Here is a 25,432-nt window from a genome sequence, read left to right as displayed (position 1 = left end):
GGGGGGGTCACCCTGAGTGCTGCGCAGGAGGGGCATCTGTGAAGCGACTCTCACAGGTCCTGCAGGGGGCGGGGCGGGGCAGAGCCCCCCGCGTGGCTCCCCACCCCTTATTCCCGTCCCTCTCAGGCCCCTTGCAGGCCCCTTGCCCTCGTGTCCTCCTAAGCCCTGGCGCTCCGCCTCCTGCCCTGCACCCCTGGTCGGGGAGGGTGGCCCCGGCAGTCCTGCCAGCCTCAACAAGTCTGGGGCCGTCCTCCACCCGGTGGGGTGCACGGAATGGCCCTCTCCCTGGGGAGCGGGGCTGAGGCCACCCAGAGCGTGGGCAGGGGCAGGCCTGGGGCTACCAGAAGCAACAGAGAGGGGGACATGGGCCAGACACCCTGGGAGAAGGAATCTCCTTGCTTAAAACCCTGCCGGTGGGTGCGGGCTCCCCATACCTCTACAGAGTCCTGTGAAGACAGCCCGTCTGGCCCCAGCCCAGAAAGCTGCACCCCACATTTGCTGCCCTCCCCCCACTCCCCAGACTCCTGCCCCCTCTGAGGCACCCGGTAACCCCCCTCGACCTCTGCTGGCCACCGCCCCTCTCTGTCTGCACCCACAGCCCCGGGGGGGGGGGGCTTAGACAGCTTCTTCCTGCCCTGTGTGTTTCCTTAGGTTCCAACGCACTTCTTGGGTCCCTCCGGGTCCCTCTGCCCAGTACAGAGCCTGGCAAGACGTTTCCCCGATGAACTGGTCATTCGGCTAAACTGGGGGCAGGTGGACGGGGGCGCAGGGAGTCGGCCCCTCCTGCCCTCAGGAAGTTCTGGGCTCGTCCTGGAGGTTCCCCCACACACTCAGCCCTCACTCAGACATACTAGTCCTGCGCCCCGCTTGGCGGGACTGCTGTGGGGGGTGGGAGGGGGTGGGCAGAGTTCCCAGCTGGGGGAGGGCAGGGAGGAAGCCTTCCCAGGTAAAGCAGCTTGAAGACCTGGGGAGGAGAGACGGGACTAGCCCCCAGCAGATGGAAGGATGCTTGGCTCTGGCTGCAGGGGGTAGGATCTGGTCACCCAGACCCCTAGAGGGACATCCTGCTGGCCCTGATAGGGTCCCTTCTCTCTTGTCCCGGGCGCTCTTTGGTGGTAGCCTGTCGCATCCCCACCGGATCACCCAGCTCCCCTGGCAGTGACTGTTCGCCCTGTCGTGCCAGCAACTGAAGGGACATGGGTCTGGAGAGCAGACCCCTCACCCCACGCACAACGGAAAGACCCTCTTACTCAGCCCTGCCCCTGCTCTCAGTGCTCCGAGAACCATCTGCGAGGCATCCAGGGCCTCACGCACCCGCCACACAAACCCCAGCTTCCAGAACGCCCGCTGTGCCTCCACGGGACTGAGACAAGGAACTTCAGCTCTCAGGAGCCTCAGTTTCCTCATCTGTAACGGGACATCACAGCTGCCCTGCCGGGGGGTGGTGAGGAAGAGGGGCTAACTAGGGGGCAGGTGCATAAACCGTGTGCAGTCCCTGGTAAGCCTTCATCCGCATGCCGGCGTCCTCTTAGGAGAAGCATCTAGAGCCGCCCGGTAAATGGGTCAGTCCGTGCAAGCACACGTTAGCTGCGGGCGTTCCTAAGTGCCTGGCGCTGTGCTCAGCGGACTCCTCCTGACAACTACCGGACAGTGGTTGTCCCTGGTCCACTCAGCAATGAGGAAGCCGGGGCTCAGAGAGGTGAAGTCACTTACCTGAAGTCACACAGCCGGGCCCTGGAGGAACTGGCATTCGAACCCAGGATTGTTTTCCTCTCTCAGCCCTGGACTCTTAATCCCTGTGCTGGCTTCCCCCACTCCACCCCCCCCCCGCCACCACCCCCAAGTCCCGTGGCCCTGGGAGTAGTCTGAGGACACCCCACCCCTGCCGGCTGGCCACCTCCCTCCCTTACCTGGGGTACCGTGCCCGGTGGGGGTGGGGCGGGGGCAGCTCCCAGTCCTCGAGAGCGGAGTGTGAGCAGGCAGGGCGGATGCTCCAGGACGGGGGGATGGGGCGGGGACAGGGCGGGCAAACCGGTCGGGCGGCTGGCACCGGCGGGGCCTCTCTCCAGTGGGGCCTGTGCCGGTGAGGCTGGCGCACCAGCTCGGCAGGGCTGGCGGGGAGCTGGGGCTGAGAGGCTGCCATCAGGTAAGTCCGGGGGACCCCAGGTGAGGGGTGGGCGGGCAAGGGGCCCCAACCCTCACTGAGCCCTAACTCCCCACCTTTCCTCTGCCCTTTGGTGTCACTTGCCTCCCCCCACCGGCATCCTTCTCTCGCTTCTGCTTTCAACTCTTCACAGTTTCAGCCCGTGCACCCCATCTCGCCCTGAGTCTGCTAAGGCTCTTCCCCATGTGTCCCATCCTGATTGAATGTGTTCCCCCGGAATTCCCCTCCCTGCTCCCGCCCTCGTTCAGGCCCTAGATGCACCAGCCCCGAAATTTCAGTCACTCGGTGGCGATGGTGGCGGCTCGGGGCTCCCAGCTCTCCCCACACTGGTCATGCGTCCTGTCCCGCGGCGCCAGCCCATGCCTCCTACAGCACACCCCCCAGCACCTAGTGATCCCCTAAGTTTACTCTGCCACCCCTGGGCTCCTTGTGTTTCCCCACATTTGCTCGGCACCTCCATTGTCCAGGCCTCTTGGAAACTCCCAGGGGCTCCCAAACACCCAATCACCAACCTGGGAAATCTCACCCCAAATTAGCTCCAAGCACCCCCATAACCCTTCTCCGTTCTCCCCCATCTAGCTGTCCTTCCCTGGTCCTGACCACTCACTTTTACTCTGAAGAGCACCACCACCCCACCTGGTGACCCAGGACCCCAACATCAGGGACGGGGTCTCTCACCTGTCCCAGGTCACATCCCTGGGGTGGGCTCTATCTGGCCGGCACCCAAGGGTGCGGGGCACTGAGCCCACCCTCGCCCTCCCCTGGAGCAGGTCCCCACCGCCGCCGCCATGCACAAACACTACACCGTCCGCTTCGCCAAGGGCGCCCTGCCCCTTCGGACCCCCACTGAGGGCTACTTCTTGGACCCAGAGTTGGGGCAGCAAAAAGGTAGGGTTTCAGTCTTGGCAGGGAGCATGGCCTGTGAGTGGGGGGCTGCTGAGGGGATGGTCGAGCAGAAGGGGAACCTCAGGCCCCAGGCGAGAGGAGCTCCCGGCACTCCCCACATAAAGGGGTCGTGGTGGGGGGCACGCAGGCCCCAGGGAGCCCGCAAGTGTGACCCCAGGATGGAGATGTCAGCAGGGGGCCCACCCAGCCTAGTCCCCCCCCCACATGGGTAGGATGCCCCTACCCCAAATCGCCAGGCCTGTGAGGACTTCACCCCAACCTGAGGGGAGCGGTGCGGAGAGAGAGCAAGCTCCCCTCACCGCTGAGTGTGTATGAGTGGGGGGACAGTTTTCAGGGGGTGGTGACCACAGGTGCTCCTGCTGGGGGGGTGAGGGGTGCGGACAGTTACCTCCCATGAGGCCAGTTCAGCCTCTTGAGGCCCGCGCCTCCCAGGGAAGTCCCCCCTTCCCACCAGCCTTGCCCAATTCTGGGTACGAGGCCCACCCCCTTCAGTCCCCGCCCTGTCCCCTCTCCATGGCCACCTCCCATCACCCCAGCCTCCTCTGGACCTACCAGGCCGGTTCCCAATGGGTTCCTTTCTGCCCCCCCAACCACAGGGACAACCCCCCCCAAAGGACTCAAAGCCATTGTCCCCACTCCAGCCCCTCACCTGGCTAAGCCCAGGCCTCTGCCCCTCTCCTCTGCACCCCCAACAGGAGAGCACAGAGACTGTCTCCCCACCCACATCTCCTCATTTTCTCTGATTTCTCTGGGGCCTCCGTGGAGGGACCAGCCCCCTTGAAGTCTCGGACCTGGTTCCTGCCAGTGCCCCCCAGGGGTCAGGGACCCAGGCCCAGTCACCCCCACTTCCTTCCTTCCAGGATGCCGTCACCAGTGGTGCCATGACCCAGCAGCCCTCCGCGCCCACGGGCCCTGTCGGCTGCCCCCACAGGTGTGCTGGCAGCTGGCCTACCACAGCCACCGGGGGGGTGTCAGCGGCTGCCGCCAGGGCCCCCAGCCCCCCGGCCTGCAGCAGCAGCGGCAGCCCCAGCCCCCGCCTCCCAGCCCCCTGCGGCAGCGGCTCTGCTCCGGTCCAGGGGCCCGGAAGGGGCCACCTGCAACCGCTGCGGCCTCCAGGCAGCCGGCCAACGCCCCCCAGCCGCCCCCCGAGCCCACCATCTCGCCCCCCGCGGCACCTGCCATGGCCAGCAGCGGCCTGGCCCCACGCTCTGCAGCTGGCACCCTCCTGGAGCCCAGCAGGCCCCCCACCACCCACCCCCTGCCTGCCCCAGCGGCCTGTGGCCCCTTCACCTACAGCTCTGGTGCTCACCCAGCCTTCCCGTGGGCTCTGTCCCTGCTGCCTCTCTACCCGCCCGGGCCTCTGGCCCCTCGGCCTGCCCTCCTCGCTCTGCTCCCTGTCTGGGAGGGTGCTTGCCCTTGACCCTGGGCCCCCTGGGCAGTCACCTCTGCTTCACCTGTTGCTTTACCTGTCCAAAGCTGCCAGGCCAGGTGTGTCCTGGTGCCTCGTCCTGGGCCAGCGGGTGGGTCCGGGCCCAGGCGGCTTTCCTCTGCTGAGAGCCTGACTTTGCTTTCTCTCTGCCCGGTCCGCCCCGCCCTGAACCCCCAGTCCAGGGGACCAGAGAGGACTTGGGGCAGGGCGTGTGACAGCAGCAAGCTTGCTGGCCAGCTCTGGGATGGGGGAGAGGGGCAGTGGTGGGGGAGTGGCCTGGGGGCTGGAAAGAACAATGTGGCAAGGGGAGATGTCCCTTTACTCACTCATTCATTCATCCATTCATTCATCCATCTATCTGTCCCGTGACTAGGTATTGGATGTGTGCGGGGGGTGGGGGGTGCTGGGGGCTGCAGGGAGCAGGGAGACCCGCTGTCTCCACAGAGCGCTGCGGGGAGGTGGGTGCAGGAAGCCAGAATTTTAGTGTGTCACCCAGTGATAACTACGCTGGGGGGCAAACACAGCAGCAGAGGTAAGGGCATGACAGGGTTTGCAAATTACATCGGGTCACCAATCAGGCAAGCTGCCGTTAGGGCAACATTTGAGCAAAGTCGCGGCAGGATGGGCCTGCTCCTGGGACCGGGACCGTGACAAGGTCCGCGTGTGGGGTGGGCCAGATGGGGCCGTATCCCGGGGACCCTTGTGAGGGCTGGGGCTTTGGCCCCTGGGGCAGGCGTGGGATCTAACAGGAGTGTGGAGCATGGGAAGCAGGAGTTGTGGGGGGCGGGGAGGTGCTAGTAGCGGGGCGCGGGGCCACATGGCTGGTTTCCAGGTCTGCCTTGAAAGTAGAGCAACCGTTGAACAGGGACTTGGGCTCCAGGTCAGGCAGCCCCTCATCCCTGCAGGCTCTGGGCCCTGCCGCCCATTTCAGACGCAGAAGCAGAGCCCCAGCGAGGTGAGGTCACCCAGCCACCAGGAAGAGTGGGGTCAGAGCTGCCCGGGGGCCACCCCCACTTGGCCGATCTTGCTGGGTCCTTCTGCTGCCCTCCATGCCTCCAGGCCAGGTCCTGACCCTCCAGGAGGGAGGGATCCCACAGCCCCCCAGGCCCCTGGGGAAGTCGGGTGTATTACTCCCAACACGAACCAGGAGGCTGGCCCAGGGCTGCCCACAGCTGAGCCCTCCCATTTTGGTGCCCCAATTCCATTCAAAGAAGTAGCACTTGGTGGGGGGCCCCCGGGGAGGGGGCAGGATGTCCTCAGCCGAGTGGACACTGTGATGCTTGGTGCGTGGTACAAGGACTTCAACTTGAATCTGCTCCCTAAATGGTCATTCCAGACCATGGCACTGACCAAGGGCCCTCCCCGGGCCCGACCCTTTGGCATCCTTGCTGCCTGGTGTCTCTGTACCTCCTCTTCATAGGGAGGGACTGAGGCTCTCAGGGCTCATGCAGAAAAGGGGGCATAGCCAGGCCCAAGAGGCGGGTCTGCCTGGTCTCGGGGCAGATGAGAGGCGGTCGGCGTAGGGTTCTAGAGAGGGAGTGAGGTCAGGGCGAGGGATGGATAGGAAGCGGAGAGGAGCCGGGATTGGAGGCGGTCGGCGTAGGGTTCTAGAGAGGGAGTGAGGTCAGGGCGAGGGATGGATAGGAAGCGGAGAGGAGCCGGGATTGTCCGCCCTGGAGTCAGGCTAGCAACGCAGGCAGGAACTGACAAGAGAAACTTCTGGGGCGTGCCAAGAGGCGCTTTAAGCATCTGAGGGCCTCGAGTCCCAAGAGAGGCCCGTGGGAATTTTCCAGGGGAACCACAGGCTGGTGGCTGAGCCTAGTGACCTAGGGCCGGCCTGATCAGCCCAAATCCCTTGGGCCTGTGTGCTGGGGGTCGGTGGGCAGTCTAGCCTCCTAGCCTTGACCTGGTGGATATGGGGTCAGCTCCTCCTGGGGTGCTCAGGGGGACACATTGGACCGCAGAGAAGGGGATTGAGTGCCTACTGCCTCAGAAACCTCCATCTGCAGGCCTGACCTGAGTCAGCTGGGGGAGTGGGGCCAAGAGATCCGGGCGGAGGGAGGGGCTGAGGGTGGGCTCTCTGGAGGGCGGGCGGGAGGAGGGTGGTGCTTGGCCAGCCTCGCTGACTCAGTTTCCCCCCCTCTCCCCCTTCCCCAACCTGGCCCTCAGATATCCTGACAGAAGACGATGTCTACTGCAGCTGTCTGGCCAAGACCCTCTGCCACGTGCCTGTCCCTGTGACTGTGGGTTTCTACGCCCCGTTTGGCTGCCGCCTGCACATGATGCTGGACAAGATCACTGGTGAGGCTGTGTGTGTGCTGGGGGAGGGAGGAGTAAGGGAAATGGAAGCCCTGGTTCCCGCCTAGCTTCAGGCTACCCCCAGTCCCGCTCACTCCCAAGGCCAGCTGGGTCCCAGTCCAGATGCCTGTAAGTCAGTTTTAACCAGGTTCCTCCTGATGCCCACAGCCTCTGTCTCCATGTCCCTGCTCATTCCCTCTCTGGCCTCCTGGGCAACAGTCCCATCCCTTCCCTGCCAGATCCATGCCAAGGAATCACCCAGACTCATCTCTTTTCAGCACTGGCCCAGGGCGGTGCGCCCACAGGAGCCCCAACAGATAGACGTTAAGCCATCACATGGGCCAAAACGTGGCCAGGGTCCAGAGCGGCTCGGACCTGGTTTAAGCCTTGCTCAGACCCCAGCCCCGACTGCCTCCATCTGCCCCTGTGTTGTCACAGAGCGATAAAGAGCTGTCCCGGGACAAAACTCCCGGTTATAAGGCAAAAGCAAACAGCATTCTGGACCTCCTCCTCCAGTGCTAGGTGTTTCCACCTCTTTTTTTTTTTTTTTAAGATTTTATTTATTTATTTGACAGAGAGAGAGATCACAAGTAGGCAGAGAGGCAGGAGGAAGCAGGCTTCCTGCTGAGCAAAGAGCCCGATGTGGGGCTCAATCCTAGGACCCTGGGATCACGACCTGAGCCGAAGGCAGAGGCTTTAACCCACTGAGCCACCCAGGAGCCCGGTGTTTCCACTTCTTCATTCATTGACCTCAATAGCAGATGCACCCTGCCCCCAGCCCCTCGTGATCCATCCTTCAGACATTCCCCCAGCCCTTCCTTGGTGACCCCGGGGACACAGGATGACCAAGAGCCCTGCCCTTCCTGGCCTCACAGGCCAGAGAGGAAGACAAACCTGGCCCCAGAGAGTGATGACCCAACAGTGGGTAGGGTTGGGGTGGGGGAGCCCAGGAGGCACCTGACCCAGCCTGGGGATCAGGGAGGGCTTCCTGGAGGAGGAGGAGCATTAAGCCAGGAAGATCAGACACAGGCTGTACTCTGCTGCCCAGCCTTTCGCTTCCTCAGCACCTCGAATGCATGCTTTCCTTCCTTTGAGGCTCCCTCCCTCGCCCCTTCCGGTCCTCGCTCCTCCCGGAGCACAGCTTTTGCCCACCTCGGACCTCGGGCCCCGGCCCCCAGACCCGCCCCTTCCCTCGCCGCCCGCGCTTCCGTGCGGGCCCCGCCCCGCGCCGCCGCTCACGCCCGAGCCCCCCGCCCCCACCGTCCCGCCGCTCACTCCGTGCCGCGCGCCCTACCCCCCCTTCCCTCCCCGCAGCGCTGATGCAGCAGGAGGCGGCCCAGCGCGAGGCCGAGGAGCTGCGGCGCGTGCAGTGGCAGCCGCGGCCGGTGCGCGGCTGGGGCTTCCCGCGGCTGCTCTGGTACCTGGTGTTCCTGCAGCCGGTCATCACTGAGCTGCACCTGCGCCGCAAGAACGTCAAGTTCCTTTTCATCCGCTTCAGCGCCTGGCAGTACGCGGGCACGGACAAGCTGTGGGCCGGCCTGGTGACCACGCTGTGCGAGGGCATCCGCCACCACTACGGCGCGCTGCCCTTCAGCGTGTACTCGGTGCTGGGCAACAAGCCGGCCGCCACGCCGGGCTTCTGCCAGCGCGAGTGGCACTGCCGGCGCCGCGTGTGCCTGGCGCTGCTGGCGCTGCTGGCGGCGCTCGGCCTCGGCGTGGGCCTGCTCTACCTGTCGGTGGGCGCCCGCGCCCCGGGCCACGGCGCCGCCGGCGGCAGCCTGCTGCGGGTGTTCGGCGGCGCGGCCACCACGCTGTCGGGCTCGGGGCTGCTCATGGCCGTGTACTCGGTGGGCAAGCACCTGTTCGTGAGCCAGCGCAAGAAGATCGAGCGGCTGGTGTCGCGCGAGAAGTTCGGCAGCCAGCTGGGCTTCATGTGCGAGGTGAAGAAGGAGGTGGAGCTGCTCACCGACTTCCTGTGCTTCCTGGAGATCTACCAGCGGCGGCGGCTGCGCGTCGTGCTCGAGGTCACCGGGCTGGACACGTGCTACCCGGAGCGCGTGGTGGGCGTGCTCAACGCCATCAACACGCTGCTGTCCGACAGCCACGCGCCCTTCATCTTCATCCTGGTGGTGGACCCCAGCATCCTGGCCGCGTGCCTCGAGAGCGCCGGCTCCATGAAGGGCACGGCGGACAACGGCTACCTCTTCCTCAACCGCACCGTCACGCTGCCCTTCTCCGTGCCCATCATGGGCCGCCGCACCAAGCTGCAGTTCCTGCACGACGCTGTGCAGAGCCGCGACGACCTGCTCTACCGCGAGATGACGCGCAAGCTGCGGCCGGGAGGCGCGGGGGTCGGCGGGGGTGGCAGGGGCGGCCGCGGCGAGGGCGCGCAGCTCCTAGCCGTGGAGACGCAGGCGGCTGCCGAGCGCGCGCAGAGCCGCATAGACGCCGAGGCCGCGCGCCGCATCCAGGAGGCGCTCTTCTGCCTGCACGACGAGCGCGACTGCCTCTATGAGTACGTGCCCGACAACGTGGTGTCCATGAGGCGCATCGTGAACACCGTGCCCATCACTGTGCGCCTGCTGCAGCAGCAGGACGGGGACTTCGCGGGCCCCACGCCGCGCCAGGCCGTGGCTTGGGTCGTGCTGGCCAACCAGTGGCCGTGCCGCCTCAGCTGGGTGTTGCAGTGCCTGGAGGACCGGCAGCAGGCGGGGGGCGCGCCCGAGGCCGGTGCGCGCCTCTGGAACGTGTTCTGCGACAACAGCCGCGAGCTGCACTCCATGACCAAGGCGTTGCAGAACGTGCTGGACTTGGACGGTGACCCCGAGCTTTTCGAGCGCTTCCTGGGCGCCGACTTCCCTTTCACCGTGGCCGAGGCACAGACCCTGCTGCGCTGCACCGTGAACCTGGACCATTCCATCCGCCGCCGCATGGGCCTCATCCGGGCGGTCAGCACGCTCAAGCCGCCCAGCCCGCCCAAGTCCCCAGCCCACGACGCCCCCCACAATGCCGGCGGAGCCAACCATGCTCCAGGAGCCAACCATGCCCCGGGGGCCTTCCGGTCTGGTCCGGGCTCTGGGCATGTCCCGGTGCACGCTGGCGAAGCCCACCAGCCCCGGGACCAGGGGCATGGAGGCAAGCCAAGACCCATGGCCTGAGAACCCTTACAGCCCAGGTGGGCCTTGAAAGAGTACCCCGGAAGCAGCAGGAGGGAACCACTCCTCCCGTCTGCCCAGATGAGGGGGCAAGAGGGTCTGTAGGGAGGCCGGTGGTGGCCATCCCCCACCCCCAGGTGAACCAGTGAGCCACAGAGAGCTGTTTACGGTAGCAGTGAACGGAGCCAGCATCGGAGAGCTGGTGCCAGAGGACCAGCGAAGAACCCCGGGTTCAAGTGCAATAAATGGAGATGTGAAAGTCCCCGTTGGTCTCTGTGTTCTGGGCTCCCTGGCCTGGCAGGGACGGGGAATCAGCCCTGCCCCATCCCGCCGAGCCCTGTCACCCCCAGGGAGTCGGGCAGCCTCAGCAGGCGGCCTCATTGCTGGCATCCCTGGTGGCAGGAGGAGTTGTGGGGGTGGTGGGTGAGGCCACTGAGGCAGGGGAAGACGGATGTGCCGGGTTGACTCAGGCAATGGAGAGCGCCTAGGCCTCAGGGGATCCAGGTCCTTGTCCCCACGCCCTGGCCTGCCCCAGTGCAGGCAGGGCAGGAGCTGGCATTTCCGAGGGTGGTGTCCCGGTGACCTCAGCAGGTTGCTCCACTCGAGGGGTGGCTCCGGCCTGGTGTGATGAATTAATTAGGGCTCGCTGACAGCTCTGCTCCACGGGCCAGGGATGGCCTCCAAGCGGACCCAGGGTGGAGAGCCGGCCTGGGACTTCCGCGGGGGCGGCCAGCTTAGCTGCATGGCCAAGCCGGTGGGACAAACCGGCACCCGCCCGGAGAGGTTCTCCAATGGCAGCGGGGAGCCTGCCCAAGAACGACGCCCTTCAGAGACACATGGCCCCTGTGACAGGTCAGTGTCTGCAGGCGTCATATTGGGGCCGTTAAGTCCCTTGCCTTTGGCCTCCCTTCAGCCCATCTGGCTCGGGCTTCCGTTTCTCACCACCTCCGGTCCAGGCCGACACAGACTGGCAGCAGGAGTAGGCAGGCGCTAACTAGCCAGCAGACGGCTGTGGGCCGGGAGATGGCTATGGACCCCGGCCCCGGGGAGGAGCGTGGAAATACCATCTCCCACGCTGCGGCCCCGAGATCTTTACATCTAGCCCGGTCACAGAACGGATGCAGTGTTTTCACAAGCTCCAGGGCTGTCTGGGTGGCTGAAGGCAACGGGGAGACAATCCTTGGCTGAGGGGATGCCCCCCATTGTGACCCCGGACTGATCCAGGATCCAGCCGGACTATCCGGAGCACCACGCAGTTGGCCCCTGGGGCTGCCAGGACCAAGTCCCACAACCTGGGTGGCTTAGCAGAGAAATGTGTTCTCTCCGTTCCAAGGCTTGAAGTCTGAAAATGTGTCGGCAGGGCCACGTGCCCATGGAAACGTGGAGCGTCTACGGCCTCTGGGGGCAAAAGCTGGGGCCTAGTCCCCCTGAGCCATGGTGGCTCACCTCCATCACACCCTGGGAGCCTAGGCCTGATGCTAGAAGATATCTGGGGGGTTGTTTCCCTCTGGAAACAGGACTGTGAACTGTTTGAGAGGGGAGATACAGGGGCGCCTGGGTGACTCAGTGGGTTAAGCCGCTGCCTTCGGCTCAGGTCATGATCTCAGGGTCCTGGGATCGAGTCCCGCATCGGGCTCTCTGCTCAGCAGGGAGCCTCCTTCCCTCTCCCTCTCTCTCTGCCTGCCTCTCTGCCTACTTGTGATCTCTGTCAAATAAATAAACAAAATCTTAAAAAAAAAAAAAAAAAGAGGGGAGATACAGGAGCACAGACACAGCAGAAAAATTGGGTGGGAGGACACCGGGGCAGGGAACGTGGTGGGAAATGTGGCTTTTGCCTTCCCGGCCTCCCTGCTTTCCTCTGGGGGACCCCTGGCATGAGCCCCGCAGATGGTCCTGGGAGCTGGCTGGCCCCTGCCCTCCCAGCTCCTTGTGCCACAGCTCCCGCGGGGGGTGCACCCCACCCCCCGACCTTGCAGATCCGCACAAGCAGAGAGCAGGCGAGTGTGGTGAACCCAGCTCTGGTTTATTAGAAAAGGTGTGAACAGAGTTGCACCAAGAGGAGTAGCCCCTCCCCCACCCCACCCACCTGTACCCCACACCCGCGCCGCCCACCCCCGCCCCCCACGGGTTGTAGTGCCTCTCAGGGCGCAGCTTCAAGGGGCCTGGACAGCAGGGTCTCTAGAACCCTGGCAGCTCCCCACCCCAGCTCCCTGATAGATTTATTGCACTTAAGAAAAAGAAAGCTCTGATCCTCTGCTCCCAGCTCCCCCCCCACCCCACCCCCAGCCCTGGCCCTCACCCTGCCTGGGGCTGCTCTACCAATTTCCACCACCACCGCTCACCGCCCCTCCCTTGTCATGCCTCTTGCCTGGTCCTGCACCCAGGGACACCGGGGGGGCCATCCCACCACCACCCAGGACTCCTGCCCTCCATGGGGCAAGCCTGGCCGAACAGGCCATCTGGAAAAGGCGTCCAGCCTTGTGGCTGATGTCCTTGGAGAGAGAGCTCCTCCCATGCCCCCAGCCCAGAGCCTTCGAGTGCTGGACACAGAGATAGTGCTTAAGTCAGGGCAGGGAGGGCAATCCCTGCGGCTCCTGCGCTCTGTGTAGTGTTGCTGTGGGGGGCAGGGGTCCCCAGAAAGGCCCCCCACACCCCTGGTGGCCCAGGCCTCAGCAAGGCTGGGGGTGAGGGTGAGCAGATTCTCATGGCTCTGGCCTCAGCTCATCGAAGACTGACCGGAAAAAAGGAACTTGGGGAGAAGAGGGGGGGAGGGCCTGTCAGAGCCAGGGACTCTATTGCCAGCCCCCAGAACCCCTGCCCTCTGGCTCTGGTCCCCGCCTCACCTAAAGTGTCACAGTGTCTCCTGCCCAGATTCCTGACTGGCTTCCAGAAGCAGCTCCTCTAGCTCCTTCTCGTTCTTGGAGCAGCTCAGTTCTGTGATGGGAGAAGGGGCGACCAACCTCCAGTCAGGCAGGTGGGGATGGGGGGACCCCAGGACATCCCCACTAGCCCTGCCCAAGTCTGACCCCCAGGGCAGCACAAGGCCTGGGTACGACTGAGACCGTCAGACTCCAGTCAGCACATCTTGACCGTTCCGTCCCAGGGAGAGCTCCCAGGGACCCCAGGGAAGCAAGGTGGGGCCCGAAGATCAAGTCCTCCTCGTTCCTACCCGTTCCCAGGGAACACTGAAGCCCGCAGAGGGGCAGGTGCTTGCCTGGGGTCACATAGCACCCAGGGCCCACTGTCACCCTGCCCTGTAGCCCCAACTCACCATGTTCCAGGCCACAGCTGCCCGCCTTGGCCTCAGGCCCCGGGGGTGGCTCTGGGGGCAGTGCGAGGGCAAACTCGGGCTTCAGGCCGTTGGGCAGCGGTGGCCCTGACTGAGGCGGCTCCAGCTGTGACTGAGGCTCCAACACCCCTGGGTCCTGAGTGCCGACGGCCTCAGCCGGTGGCAGGGCAGGTGAGGTGGGCGGGGAGGATAAAGCAGGTGGGGAGGGAGGACAAGCAGGAGCAGGGGGGGAAAGAGGGACGGGGGGAACCGGGGGCTCTGCCCTCTCGGGAGGACTCTCCACCCGAGTCACCACAAACACTTTGTGGCCCCGGCCTGGGCTGGACACAGAAATACGCTGCTCGGTGGGGGAGGAGGGGCTGCCTGGGGGGCTCCTGTCCCCAGGGCCCAGGGAGTCCGAGGGGGGCACCAGGGCGGGGCAGGGGGCCTCAGCCCTCTCCCCATCCTCCTCCTCCCCATCCTCCTCCTCGGAGTCCGAGTCTGAGTCTGAGTCCGGCCGGGCACCGGGGCCCGTGGCCCCGTTCTCCTGGGCCCTGGTGGCGGGCTCGTCCCCGGGCTCCTCGTCGGGCTGGGGCTCCGTGACGGTGATCTCAGGCATGGAGGCGGAGAGCTGCAGCCGCTGCTCCTTCTCCTCCTGCTCGCGCGCCAGCATGAAGTTCTGCTTGCAGCCGTTCTGGATCTCTGCGAGCAACGCCTTCTGCGTCTCGATGAAGCTCTTCACCTGCAGGCAGAGGGGCCTGGCTCGCGCTCTGGACAGCCCGTCCCCGTGCTGGAGCCTGCGTTCGCCCCAGGCCGGCCTGCACCCCCGCTCCCCCTGACCCCAGACGCTTTGGGGAAGAGCCCACTCAGCTCACCGCCTCCTTCTTGGGCTCACGGTCGAGGTCGAGGCGCAGCAGTGAGTGGTTCACCTTGAGGGCCAAGGACAGTGCCATGAGCCCGCCCGTCTTGATCTCGTTCTCCCGAAGGTCCAGTCTCAGGAGGCGGGGGCTCTCGGCGATGAACTCTGCCACGGCCACCGCGCCTGGGAGGGGGACCGCAGGGGCTGGCCACGGGCTAGCCGCCCACCAAGCCCGCCTGTGCCGCTCCCCCCGCCCGGCCCCACGCCCTACCCTCGCACGTGAGCTTGGTGGAGGTCAGGCCAAGGCGCAGCACGCTGCGGTTGCTGATGAGGCCGTTCTTGAGGTTCCGCACGCCCTCGTTCCCGATGGGGTTGTGGCCCAGGTTCAGCGTCTCCAGGCTGTGTGTGTGTGGCTGGAGGGGGCGGTGCGTGAGAGTGAGGAAAGGCCCGGAAGGCCGATCAGGAAAGACACCAACCCGAGCACTCCCCCTTGGGCAGCGCCACCCCGACAGTCCTGCTTAAGGCCAGATGCTCATGGACTCGTCGCCCCAGGGCCAGCTGCCCTGTCCACCCCCCAGCCCAGGCCCGGCCAGCATCCCGAGGGCTCAAGGCACACACCTCGCGTTGGTCATTCTTAACTAAGATGTGAGTCTTTGTGGCCTGTGAGCTTGCTTTAAACACCATGTATTTAGGTAAAAAAAGGTAAAACGTACTGAAGGCTTCCAGAAAATTTAACTTTCTATGCAAAACATTTTCACCCTGTGTGCGTGACACTAGGCCATCGTGCCAGATGTGGGAAGACAAGGATAAAGTGAGAAAGGCTACTTCCCTTAGGACAGAGAGGCTGGGGAAGCTGAGGGAGGGCAGCCAGTGCCAAAAGGAGGCCTGCGAAGGGTCCCTGCGGTGTAGAGCAAGCGTGAGGGAGGCAGAAGATGGCGCGCTCCCCCTCCCCGCCCGACTCACCAGCGTCACGCCCAGGAAGGCCATGCCAGTGTGCGTCAGCTGGTTGTTCCACAGCACCAGGGTCTCTAGCCCCTTCTTCTGCTCCTTGAGGCCCTCACAGATGTAGGCCAGACCTGGAGAGGGCCCGTGGGCAAGTCCCCGCTGTGGTCCGAGCGCTTCTCCAGGGGACAGTGGTGTGGGAGCCACTGCCCCCCGAGGAGCGTGCAGAACCTACCCCCACCACTCTGGCCCCAGCCACCTCCTGCCTCCGTACAACACCCATGGCTCCCTGGTGCCCAGGCCCAGAACATCCCTCTGTCTGCTTCAGATCTTTGCTCGACTATCCGCCTGCACGACACTCCCCGGCCAGCTCAGCTGCCACTGCTGCTTCCGTTCTCTCCAGAGCACATCTCACAGACCGCATATTCTATTAATTTATCTTGGCAATGTCTCTCCCAAGGGCAGAGATCTCTGTCTCTACAGGCCCAGCACGTGCTAGGTGCTCAGTAAACGTGGTGTCTGGGCCTGGCCATCCTGGGGGAAGGGACTGGCCCGGATGCCCTATGCTGTCTCTGAGCCCTCTCCTCACACTGAGGCCTGGAGACCTGCTCAACAGGGAACCAGGAGGAAATGGAGCTCCTACCACCAGCTATTTCCTTTCCCTTCCCGTTTACCCTCTAACCCACCGCGGCTTCCCCCACCCCAAGTATCTGTTATCCAGGCTCTTTCCCACCTCAGGGCCTTTGTGCTTGCTATTCACTCTGCCTGGATTCTTTTCCCAGGCGTTTTTTTTGTTTGTTTTCTTCCAAGACTGATTTATTGGAGAGAGAAAGAAAGTGGGGTGGAGCAGGGGAGAGGGAGAGAATCTTAAGCAGGCTCCATGCTGAGCACGGAGCCTGACGTGGGGACCTGAGCCCAAACCAAGAGTTGGCAGCTTCAACTACGCCACCCAGATGCCCCTTCCCAGGTTTTTAAAAGGCCTGGTTTCATTCTCGTCCTCCTCACTGCCACCCAGAGGTCACCTCCCTGCACCATCTTCAACAGCCTTTGACTGACCCTCTGTCCAACAGCCTTGTTTCCTTCAGCACACTCTTTCCAGAGGCTAATTATTTTCATGATCTCTTCAACACCTCGCTTCCTCCTGCAGATCTTCACTGGCCTGCACCTCCTCCCGGACGCCCTCCCTGGGCTCCTACAGCCCAGCCCTGCCCAGTCGGAGCTGTCACTGCCTGGGAATGGTCTATCCTCCCTCCTGGACCGTGAGCCCCACGAGGGCAGCGCTGCAATCATGCTGGCCACCACCGTGTCTCCAGCACTGTGGGGCCCCCGGCTGGGCACACAGTGGGTGCTCGGCGGCTGGAGTGGGGTGGGCGTGGGCAGGCCGCTCACGCACCTGAGTCCAGCACGTGGTTGTTCCGGAGATCCAGGATCTGCAGGGAGGAGTTGAACTTGAGCAGGTTACCCAGCTGGGCTGAGTCCTGCAGGCCGTTGAGCTTGTTGTCGGCCAGGTAGAGCTCCCGCAGATTGACATTCATCTTCAGTGCCGTGGCTGCGGGGGTGCGGGAGGAGTGTGGTGACTGGCCGAGCCCCAGCCCCCGCGGGCAGCATGTCACTGCGCCGCCTCCCTGGGCCCCGGAGCTCACCAAGCAGCATGAGGGGCCGCCCCGACAGGCTGGCGTTCTCCAGATGCAGCACCGCCAGGCTGCTGCGGATACGCAGGGCGCGGGCCACAAAGGGCGCCGAGTGGTCCAGCAGGGGCGTGTTTCGGGCATCCAAGTACTGCAGGCAGCTCGTCTGCTGGGGCAGGTCAGGGCTGGGACAGGCTGGCCCAGCCTTCCTGGGCCCCAGGGGACGCCCCCAAACCACACCCCACGTCCCGAGCAGCAGGGCAACTGTGTCTGTGAGGGACGGCCCGGCCTGGAGTCCTGCCCGTGAGCAGGCAGGGCTAGTAACAGGTGGGCTCCCAGACTCCCCTGCGGCAGATGTCCTGGACATGGTGGTGGGAGGGGGGCAGCCACAGCCACCTCCCAGGGATAGGTTACAGCAAGTGAAGGAAGAGGGAAAGATGCTTGAAGGGAGAAAAGGAGCCAGGGTTGGCCTGAGACAGGGCACACCTTAACATGGGGACAACAGCCTATACTGAGGGCTCAGGAAACCAGGCCCTAAGGGACACGTGTCATGGGAAAGCACCTGGACCCCCTGCGGCCGAGCCCCATCTACCCCGGGGAGGCCACAGACGAGAGGCGCCCACCTTGCGCATCATGTGGGCAGCGGCCTGCCAGCCCCGGGTGCCAATGTGCTTGTTGAAGGAGATGTTGAGGTGGGTGGCCGACTCATAGTATTCGATCATGTCGAAGAGGGCCGAAGCACCCTGGGGGCCGAGGCAATGGGGGTTTCATTATTTTTTCAGAAGATTTTATTTATTTATTTGAAAACCAGAGAGAGCGCACAGCAGGGGGAATGGCAGAGGGAGAAAAAGCAGACTCCCCACGGAGCAGGAAGCCCAATGTGGGGCTCGATCCCAGGACCCTGGGATCATGACTTGAGCCAAAGACAGATGATTAACTGACCGCGCCACCCAGGGGCCCCGATAACAGGCTTTAGACTCAGGCTGAGGCAGACCCAGGGGGCCCAGCAACTAAGGGATGGGGAGGGCCCTGATGCTGTCCCAGCACCTCTGGGTTCCAGGAACCAACTTCACCCTTCCTGCTGGAGGCCATCTGCCTTCTCTTACTTGCCTTCTCTTACCCCACCCTCGCCAGCAGGCAGACCCATACACCCCAGAACCAGGACGGGCCCCTGGTATGCCCGGGCCTCAGTTCTCCAGGACCCCACCCCCTGGGTCTCCTGGCGGTCTCCAAGTCTGGGGAGGTAAGGACACCTGGGCCTAAACGGAGAGGCTGTTTTCTGTAAGTGTTTCAAACTCTCCCTTACAGGTGCTGTGATCTCTAGCGGGGGGGTCCTGAAAAGCTTTCTGGTGGCCACACACCCCCCGCTCCCACCAAGGCCCAGCTCCCCAAGTCCTTCCCTGCCTTTGAGGTGGGTCTATGAGACCCCTTTTCTGGGCCCTGCCCCAGAACCCCAATATTGCCCACATCCACTCTGGTCACACCAGCTCTCTCCCCATCTTGTCCTTCAAGAGACCCTGCCCAGCCTCTGTCCTGCAGCGCCCCCTCCCGCTAAACCTCTAAGGGGCCAGGGACAGGTCATGGCAGTGGCAGGGTCTGCTCACATCCTCATCCAGGTTTGTCTGCTCCAGATCCACGACCCTGAACTGCAGCCTCTTGAAGACCTCTTCCAGGGCCTCGCAGGTCTTGTAGTCGAGCTTCTCACCTGGCACGAGATGGAGTGCACCTCTAAGCATGCTCGTGTGCCTGGGGGGCCGGCTGGAAACGGGGGCTCCAGGCGGAGGGAAGAAGGGAGGGCTCTCTGTACCGCCTCCCCGCAGGGAGGGCACCCACACCTCTCAGGACCCCCACTGCCCCTGGCTAACCAGCTCTCACGGCAGCACCTGCCGGCCCACACCCACCTCAGGGAGGCTCTGGCCCTGCCCACTACCCAGGGGTCCCGGCCTCTGACCAGACACACACCTTTCAGGTCCAGACAGTCGATGCGGTGTCCGAGGTCTGTGAACTCCTGAGAAAACAGAGGGGTCAGTGCTGAAGGCAAGAAGGCACCCTCCGGAGCCAGGCTGGACACTGACCGTGGGGAAGGCAGGGGTCCGATCTGTCTCCATCTGCGGGGTTCTGGGGGCGGGGGCGGCACGCAGGGCCTCACAGAGTGGGGCGTTCTGTACCCACAGGCCAAATGGAGCCTTCTAGGCAGGAAGGAGCCACCAGCACAAAGGCCGTGGAGCAGGAACGAAGGTGAGGAGGGCTGGCAGGCCTGCAGGTGCCGGTGAGCACCAGGCCCCACACAGAGAGCACTCAGTAAAGTGGGGCGAAGGCAGATGCTGCCTGGCCCCCAGTGGCTCTGAGCCCAGCCCCAACCCCACGGGGTGCCAGGTTCTCTTCTCTGGGCTCCGCACACACTCACCTGTGTGGAACGTGCTGCGACGAAGCCGCAAACACACATGGCCACGGGCCAGCCTTGCCTAAGTCCATTTGCTGGTGAGGGACAGGCTGGTCTGACCTGGCTCGCGAGCCCTGGGACCCACAATCCTGGCTACCACGCTTTCCCTGAAGCTGCCCACAGCTCCTCCTGGGCATTCCCGCCCCCACCCCAAGAACCCTTCACCTTGGGGGCCAGAGCCAGGTGGCAAGCATGACTGCTCAGAGCAGTGCCATCCGAGGAACCGACAACCCTAGAAACAAGCAACCTCAGAACATTCTGGAATGACCCATCCGGAGGGAAGGCAGTAAGGTGGTGCTTTACCAGCATGCCCAGGCTGGGCAGGCAGCAGTAAAGGCACCCGTGGGACACAGCATCAGGGGACACGCCACGGGCACAGCAGCACCTGTTCCGCAGATACAGAACCTGTCCTCGGGTCTGTGTGCTTCTGGATGGCGAGCTGCCCCCTAACAGACGCACAGGTAAGGCCAGAGGGGAAAACCTCAAGCTGTCAACAGCGGGACGCCCGGGAAATGGGGCTTGAGTAAAAATAAGGAAGTGGATTCTGCTTTTTATGCCAGGAGTATTTTAACTTTAAAAAAATTAGACAATGGATACAGAACATACAGAGATCATAAGGAATAAGTGTGTATATGGCTTCTCCCCAGGGAACCGAATTTCTCTGGGGAGTGACAGACACCTGAAATTCTCACTTTATATCATTCCACACAGTTTAAATAATCATGAAGAGCCTGATGGTTTCTAAGACTAAACAGAGGATTTTCAAGGATGTGTTTACGCAGGCCCTGGGCTAGGTGGCCAGTGGGTGCTCTGTGCACCCTTCCCTGCTAAGGGCCGGCCCCAGAGGCCTGGGGGCTGTGGCGTTGGGTGGGGCGGGGGCTGGGGGACTGCCTCTCCCCTCCCCCACCCCGCTCTGAGTGCACCCCACCCCTGCCGGGTACCTGGAGTTGGCGGAGGAGCTTGGGGATCTGTCTGCAGTTCAGCTTCTGGCAGGCTTGCTTGTAGGCACTGATGACCTCGTCCACGGTCACATTCTGGGCTGCAGGCACAGAGGACCCAGGCCTGTGATGCTCCGCACCTGGGCCCCCCTTGCCCCCTGCTCCCCACGCCAAGCCTCCACAACAAAACACCCCTTCCGATGACCCACTGAGTCCTGTCCTCCCATGAGGGCCCCTCACTGCCACTGCTGCCCTGTGGAGGTAGCCCCGGGGCCCCCAAACGAGTCAGCCCTTCCCAAACACTTCCCCACGGCTCCTTGAGCAGCTCTGCACACATAGCACACAGCTAACATCACACAGTTCTGCTTGTCAGTTGTCTCTCCCACTAGATGGGGAGGGTACAGCTGAGTCTATCCTGGTCACCACCCTGTCCCAACACTGGCCAGCCAGGGTGTTCAATCTACGGGGTTTTTTCTTTCTTTTTTTTTGGATGAGAGAATGTTTCTTCTGTACTTTGATGCTATGACGAAGCTGAGCCCAGAGAGGTGAAGGCCCTGGCCCAAGGTCACACAGCTGGTAAGTGGCAGAGTGGGGAACTGAACTCTGCTCTTAATTGTGATGGACATGGCCTCTCAGACTCCCCACTCCTGAAACACCCTCAACAGCAAAAAACATCCCCGAGAGCTATTCAGTGCGGGGCCTCCAGTCTGGGGGACAATGCAGCAGTCAGACGACACGGGGCACAGCCTGGGAGCCCAGGGTAGCAGGCAGTGCTCACAGAAGGAAGGGATGTAGCCCAGACCCGACGGCTGCACGGGAGGCCCCCGGGAGGCCCAGGCCCCGTCCCCAGGCTCCAGGCAAGGCTGGCTTGTCTGTCTGCACGGATTTGCCTTCTGTGGATGTTCCGCAGAAACAGAGATAAACAGTACGTGGCCTTCTATGGCTAGCCTCTTTCACAGAGCACAAGGATTTTGAGTTTTGGCCCCTTTACAAGGCCGCACAGTAAAAGTCTGATGTATGTTTTGTTTATCTGTTCACTGGAGAAGACATTCGTACTGTTTCCAGTGTATGTCTATGAAATACTGGATTCTGCCCCAGGGCAACCGGGAGAACAGGAAGGAAGGGGAGGGACAGAGTCCCACTCGGACGGAGAAAGCTCTTGGCGCAGCAGGGGGAAGACAGCACAGGCAAGGAATGGAGCAGGAAGGGGGCCTTCTGCCAGACCTCAGCCTCCCCTCACCCTGCTGCCATCCTGGCCTGGCCCTTGGGAGCCAGCGGGAGCCCCTCGCGAAACTTCCAGGTAAGCATCTCCCAGGGGACTCTCCCTCCTGATCGCATCCAGCACTACCCTGTTTTCTAGGGGAGGAAGCCGAAGTCCAGGGAAGGAGAGCTGCCTCCCCGAGGCTGGGCAGCTGGTACAGGGCAAAGTCCCTCACTCGGCTCCAGAGCTTTCCCTCCACTGTGCTAGAAGAAAGAACTGAACAGAGACCCCAGCTTCCCCCCTCGCGTCCTCCCTGAGCGGAGCTGCAGGTGACCAGCAGCCTCCCGGGTGCCAGCTGCCCTCCTGCAGACCCAGCGAGGGAGTGTTGTGAGGTGCGCACATGCGCCTGGGGACCCCCAGCGAGGGAGCTGGCCCTGGAAGGCAGCCCCCGGGCTCGGGCAGGTGCCCCACGGAGTCCAGCCACGCTGGGTCCGCTGGTCCCGCGGGTGCCACACATGCACGGGAGGAAAAACGACTTCTCTGCTTCCACTAAGTGAACTGAAATGAAATGCAGCTCTTCCTTCTCATTAACATGGGTAACACAGAGAGAGAGAAAGAAGAGGAGAGGAGAGGAGAGTAGAAGAGAAGCAGTGTTTAGCAGACCCTGAGACTCGTCAACAGGGATGGCAGGTGCTTTCACATCACGTGACAGTTTCTGCACGTGTGCCCGTGCGTCACCACCCTGGAGATGGCAGTCATCAGAGCCGCTGCTCCAGTCTGCTCTTCCCCGTGCCAGTGAGGAAGAAGAGAAACACTGGGCTGCAATTAAAAACATTTTTTTTTAATTGTTTCTGATATCTTTTCTAAGCCTACTTTATTTTTTGCCTTTAAAAATCATAACTTCAGGAGTGCCTGGGCAGCACAGTTGGTTAAGCATCCAGCTCAGGTCGTGATCTCAGGGTTGTGGGATCAAGCCCCACATGTGCCTCAGCACTCTGCACAGAGTCGGCTTGAGACTCTCTCTCCTTCTGCCTCTTTCTAAGAAATAAATCAATCTTTTAAAAAAAATAAATAAAATCTTTAAAAGAACATCACTCCAAGGGGCACCTAACGGCCTCAGTTGGTACAGCAAGTGACCCTTGATCTCGGGGTGGTGAGTTCGAGCCCCATGTTGGGCATAGAGCTTAGCTTAAAATACACACACACACACACACACACACACACACACAAAATCACCACTCTGAGCAAGGGTGAGGCTCCCCTGGGCAAGCTCACTTCAAGAAAGGCCCCTGGGCCAAGGCTGGGTTGGCCTGGTCACATCAGATGGGAAGGGAGGGCCTGGGCACACGGGGAGCCACCACTAGCAGTTCTCAGCATCCTACAGCCTACAGGTAATAAGACTTCTAAGGAAACTCGCAAGCTGCAATCAATCCTTTAGGTGTTCAGTTCTGATGTCCCTTCCTCCAGGAAGTTCTCCCTGACTGTCCACGCTCCCGAAGTCGCCTGAGATCCAGCATCCCAGCCTTGCCTGCTGGGTCGGTCTTTGTTCTGAAGTCCAGGATCTCTAACCTGGCCAGCTCCACATCCAACCACAGCTGCTGTCCGGCCACCCCTTCAGCCAGGCGTCCGTGGGGTTTGAAGGCAGCACAGCCTCACACAAGGTCACAGACAGAGCTCACAGAGGTCTCATCAGCCCAGTCGTTTACAGAAAGCAAAACAGAACAGGGATCAGGAAGAGTGGACATATTCCCAGAAGTGGGAGAGCCACTAAGGCCCGGAGTGACTTAGCGCCCCCTGGTGACAGGAGTAACAACTGCAGCTTTGTCACTCTGATACAGACACTTTTGAGAGAGGACAGCACTGGGGAAAGACACCAAAGGCACAAGAGCGGGGTGGGGGAGTGACCAGCCAGCCCACAGCAGCCTGAGGGCACCCCCGACCCGCCTTGATGACCCCAACAGCACCACCAGCACACCCCAAGGCCCGGCGCAGCACCAGTGGGGACACGAGAGCGTCAGGTGGCTCGGCAGTGGCCTCACAGGAATATATTATACGTAATATAATACGTATATAGGCCTCATACATGTATTAACAAAAGGAACTACCATATTACATGGGAATGAGATGAAATGTATTCAAGGAAAACAAAACTGACCCAATTTTTAAAAAACCAGTAAGGAAACGGCAGCACAGGTGGTCCTGAGAAGTACCGTGCGGCGTTCAGACAGCGCTCACGCTATGCCGGGCCCCATGCCGGGCTCTTCGAGAGCCAGCAGAACCCCAGGACCGGCCCCTCCGCACATCTGTTCGTTCGTGATGCTGCAGCAAAATAGGGAGGACACGGTGAAGGTCTGAGGTCTGCGGAGTGAGAGAGACAAAGCTCCCCAGACCCGGCGTGGGGCCTCCGGCCTGGGGTCACCCACCCAGGGGCTTCCACACAGGCCTCACCACCACCAGGGAGCAGCTCCCTTCGGGCCTAGCAGCTGCCAGTGCCATCACACCCGCCCCCCACCCCCTGCCCAGAGGCTGCGGAGGAGTGAGGGCGCGGCTGCTGTCTGAAGTGACCGGGCCTGAATCCTCGCTGCCCCCTTCCCCATCCTCTTGGGTGGGGCACCCGGTGCTCCCTATCAGAGACCCAGGGGCTCTCGAAGTGGGTAAGAACACGGGCTCTGGAGCCAGGATGCCTGGGGTTGGATCCTGACTCCTAATTTAATTACAAAGAGATTTCACCTCTGCCTCCATCACCTCATCCCTAAAATGGGGTGAGGGTGACTGACTCCTCGGCTACCTGTGCTGAGTACGACCCCATCCCTGACCGGCACTCAGCATCCTCACGGGTGCACAGGCACCGCCAGCCCCCACGGCCACGTTTCCTCCCCCACTGGAGGGCAGGACCCAGAAGACACCTGTCCATTATGGAATGGCTGGCGAGGCCGGGTGGACACGCATGTGTGGGAGCAGGGGGACACGTGTGCGTGCGTGTGTCAGGTCAGGGCTCAAACGTGTTCACTCAACTCCCAAGTCCAATGCCCTGAAGGTCCCACTCAAGCAGGGGCTGGAATTCAAGTGGCTGTCAGCGAGGAGGGGACCGCGGCGAGTAAGGGAGAGCGAGGGCCTGCCTGCCAGGGCAGGTGGACCCAGAGGTTGGCCCGGCAAGGCTGTGATCAACAATCCCAACCACCGCCTCCCCTCTGAGAGGGACACCTGCAGGGTCCCGGAGATGGGATGGGAGGGTGCTTGCTGAGCGGCCGCACGGCACCAGGTCTGACCCAGACCCAGGTCTGACGGAGCAGGAGGCGCGACTGGACCGAGGATGCGGAGGGCGGGCCCTGCTTCCCTGCATTGGAACTCACTCTGCGGGAGGCAGGATGCTGAAGATTTTCCAGGCACGGGTTCTCTCAGCCGGCTTGGAGATCCAAAGCTGGCAGAGTCACGACTCCATTTTCTAAGAAGGGGAGGCCAGCTTAGCTCAGAGAGGGCAAGTCTGTGCGAGGTCCCGGAGCCAGGAGAGGCGGGACTGGAACACACGGCCAGACCCGCGCTGGTCTGACACTGGAGCATGGCTTCTCACACTACTCTGGCCTGAGAAGGAAGGGACCAGGGGCACAGGCAGATGCTGGAGGCCCAGACTCTGGGTGGGGCAAGGTGTAAGCTCTGGGAAGGGACCCTGCCAGGGGCGGCAGTCAGTGGGTGGGACCTCCCGCAGCCGGGAGGCTCTGCAGCTTGCCAGTCTCCCAGGAAGAGGCGGTGAGGCACGCGGAGCCTGCATCCCGCTCCCAGCTGCGCTGGCCCTCACAAAGGGAGGGAGAGAAACCCGATGACTGGCATCGGGTGACAGGCAGAGCGACATGTGTCTCTGGTTGGGGCTCTTGTCTGCACTCAGGTGACGCAAAGAGAGGCTGGGCACCAGGGGCGGCAATGACTCAAGCCATCCCTGCCAGCCTGGAGCTGGTGGGAGAGAGAAGACACAGTCATCCCAGTGGGAGTCAAAAACAAGAAGCAACAGTGTGGGGGGAGAGGGAAGGGGCGAGGGAGTAGGGACCCCGCTCTCCCTACTGCGGCTTCATATGGATAAGACAGCTACAGAGCAGTGGGCAGTACCCTCGAGGAGGGGCAGGGGTAACAGGGTGGGAGCAGGCCCGGCAGGATCCAGGGCACCAAGAGGTAGTGCATGGGGGGGGCAGGGGTGGGAAGTGAGGAC

The 25,432-nt window shown here is 62.7% G+C and overlaps 2 protein-coding genes across 2 annotated transcripts in view; one reads left to right on the top strand and one right to left on the bottom strand.

The window, feature by feature from the left end:
* Positions 1–2,952: 2,952 nt before the first annotated feature.
* NKPD1 (NTPase KAP family P-loop domain containing 1) lies at positions 2,953–10,208 on the top strand (the record flags this gene model as incomplete). Its single annotated transcript, XM_080828501.1, has 3 exons — positions 2,953–3,052; positions 6,669–6,800; positions 8,112–10,208. The coding sequence occupies 3 exons, from the start codon at positions 2,953–2,955 to the stop codon at positions 9,953–9,955; spliced, it is 2,076 nt and encodes a 691-aa protein (XP_080684627.1). The 3' UTR covers positions 9,956–10,208.
* A 1,746-nt stretch (positions 10,209–11,954) lies between these two features.
* Positions 11,955–25,432, bottom strand: part of PPP1R37 (protein phosphatase 1 regulatory subunit 37) — a 39,567-nt gene continuing 26,089 nt past the window's right edge. The window contains exons 2-13 of the mRNA XM_080828991.1: positions 20,034–20,131; positions 18,612–18,657; positions 18,254–18,354; positions 17,273–17,392; positions 16,665–16,815; positions 16,415–16,570; positions 15,043–15,155; positions 14,351–14,492; positions 14,096–14,262; positions 13,224–13,962; positions 12,796–12,886; positions 11,955–12,701 (exon numbers count right to left, since the gene is read on the bottom strand). Of these exons, the coding sequence (XP_080685117.1) occupies positions 12,804–12,886; positions 13,224–13,962; positions 14,096–14,262; positions 14,351–14,492; positions 15,043–15,155; positions 16,415–16,570; positions 16,665–16,815; positions 17,273–17,392; positions 18,254–18,354; positions 18,612–18,657; positions 20,034–20,131 (1,916 nt within the window). The 3' untranslated portion in view covers positions 11,955–12,701; positions 12,796–12,803. The remainder of the gene's footprint in view (positions 12,702–12,795; positions 12,887–13,223; positions 13,963–14,095; positions 14,263–14,350; positions 14,493–15,042; positions 15,156–16,414; positions 16,571–16,664; positions 16,816–17,272; positions 17,393–18,253; positions 18,355–18,611; positions 18,658–20,033; positions 20,132–25,432) is intronic.

Source organism: Martes martes (genome assembly GCF_963455335.1).
Source record: "Martes martes genome assembly, chromosome: 17".
Lineage (NCBI taxonomy): Eukaryota > Metazoa > Chordata > Mammalia > Carnivora > Mustelidae > Martes > Martes martes.
Note: the sequence above shows the minus strand (reverse complement) of the source record. Positions and strands in the feature narration are given on the sequence as shown.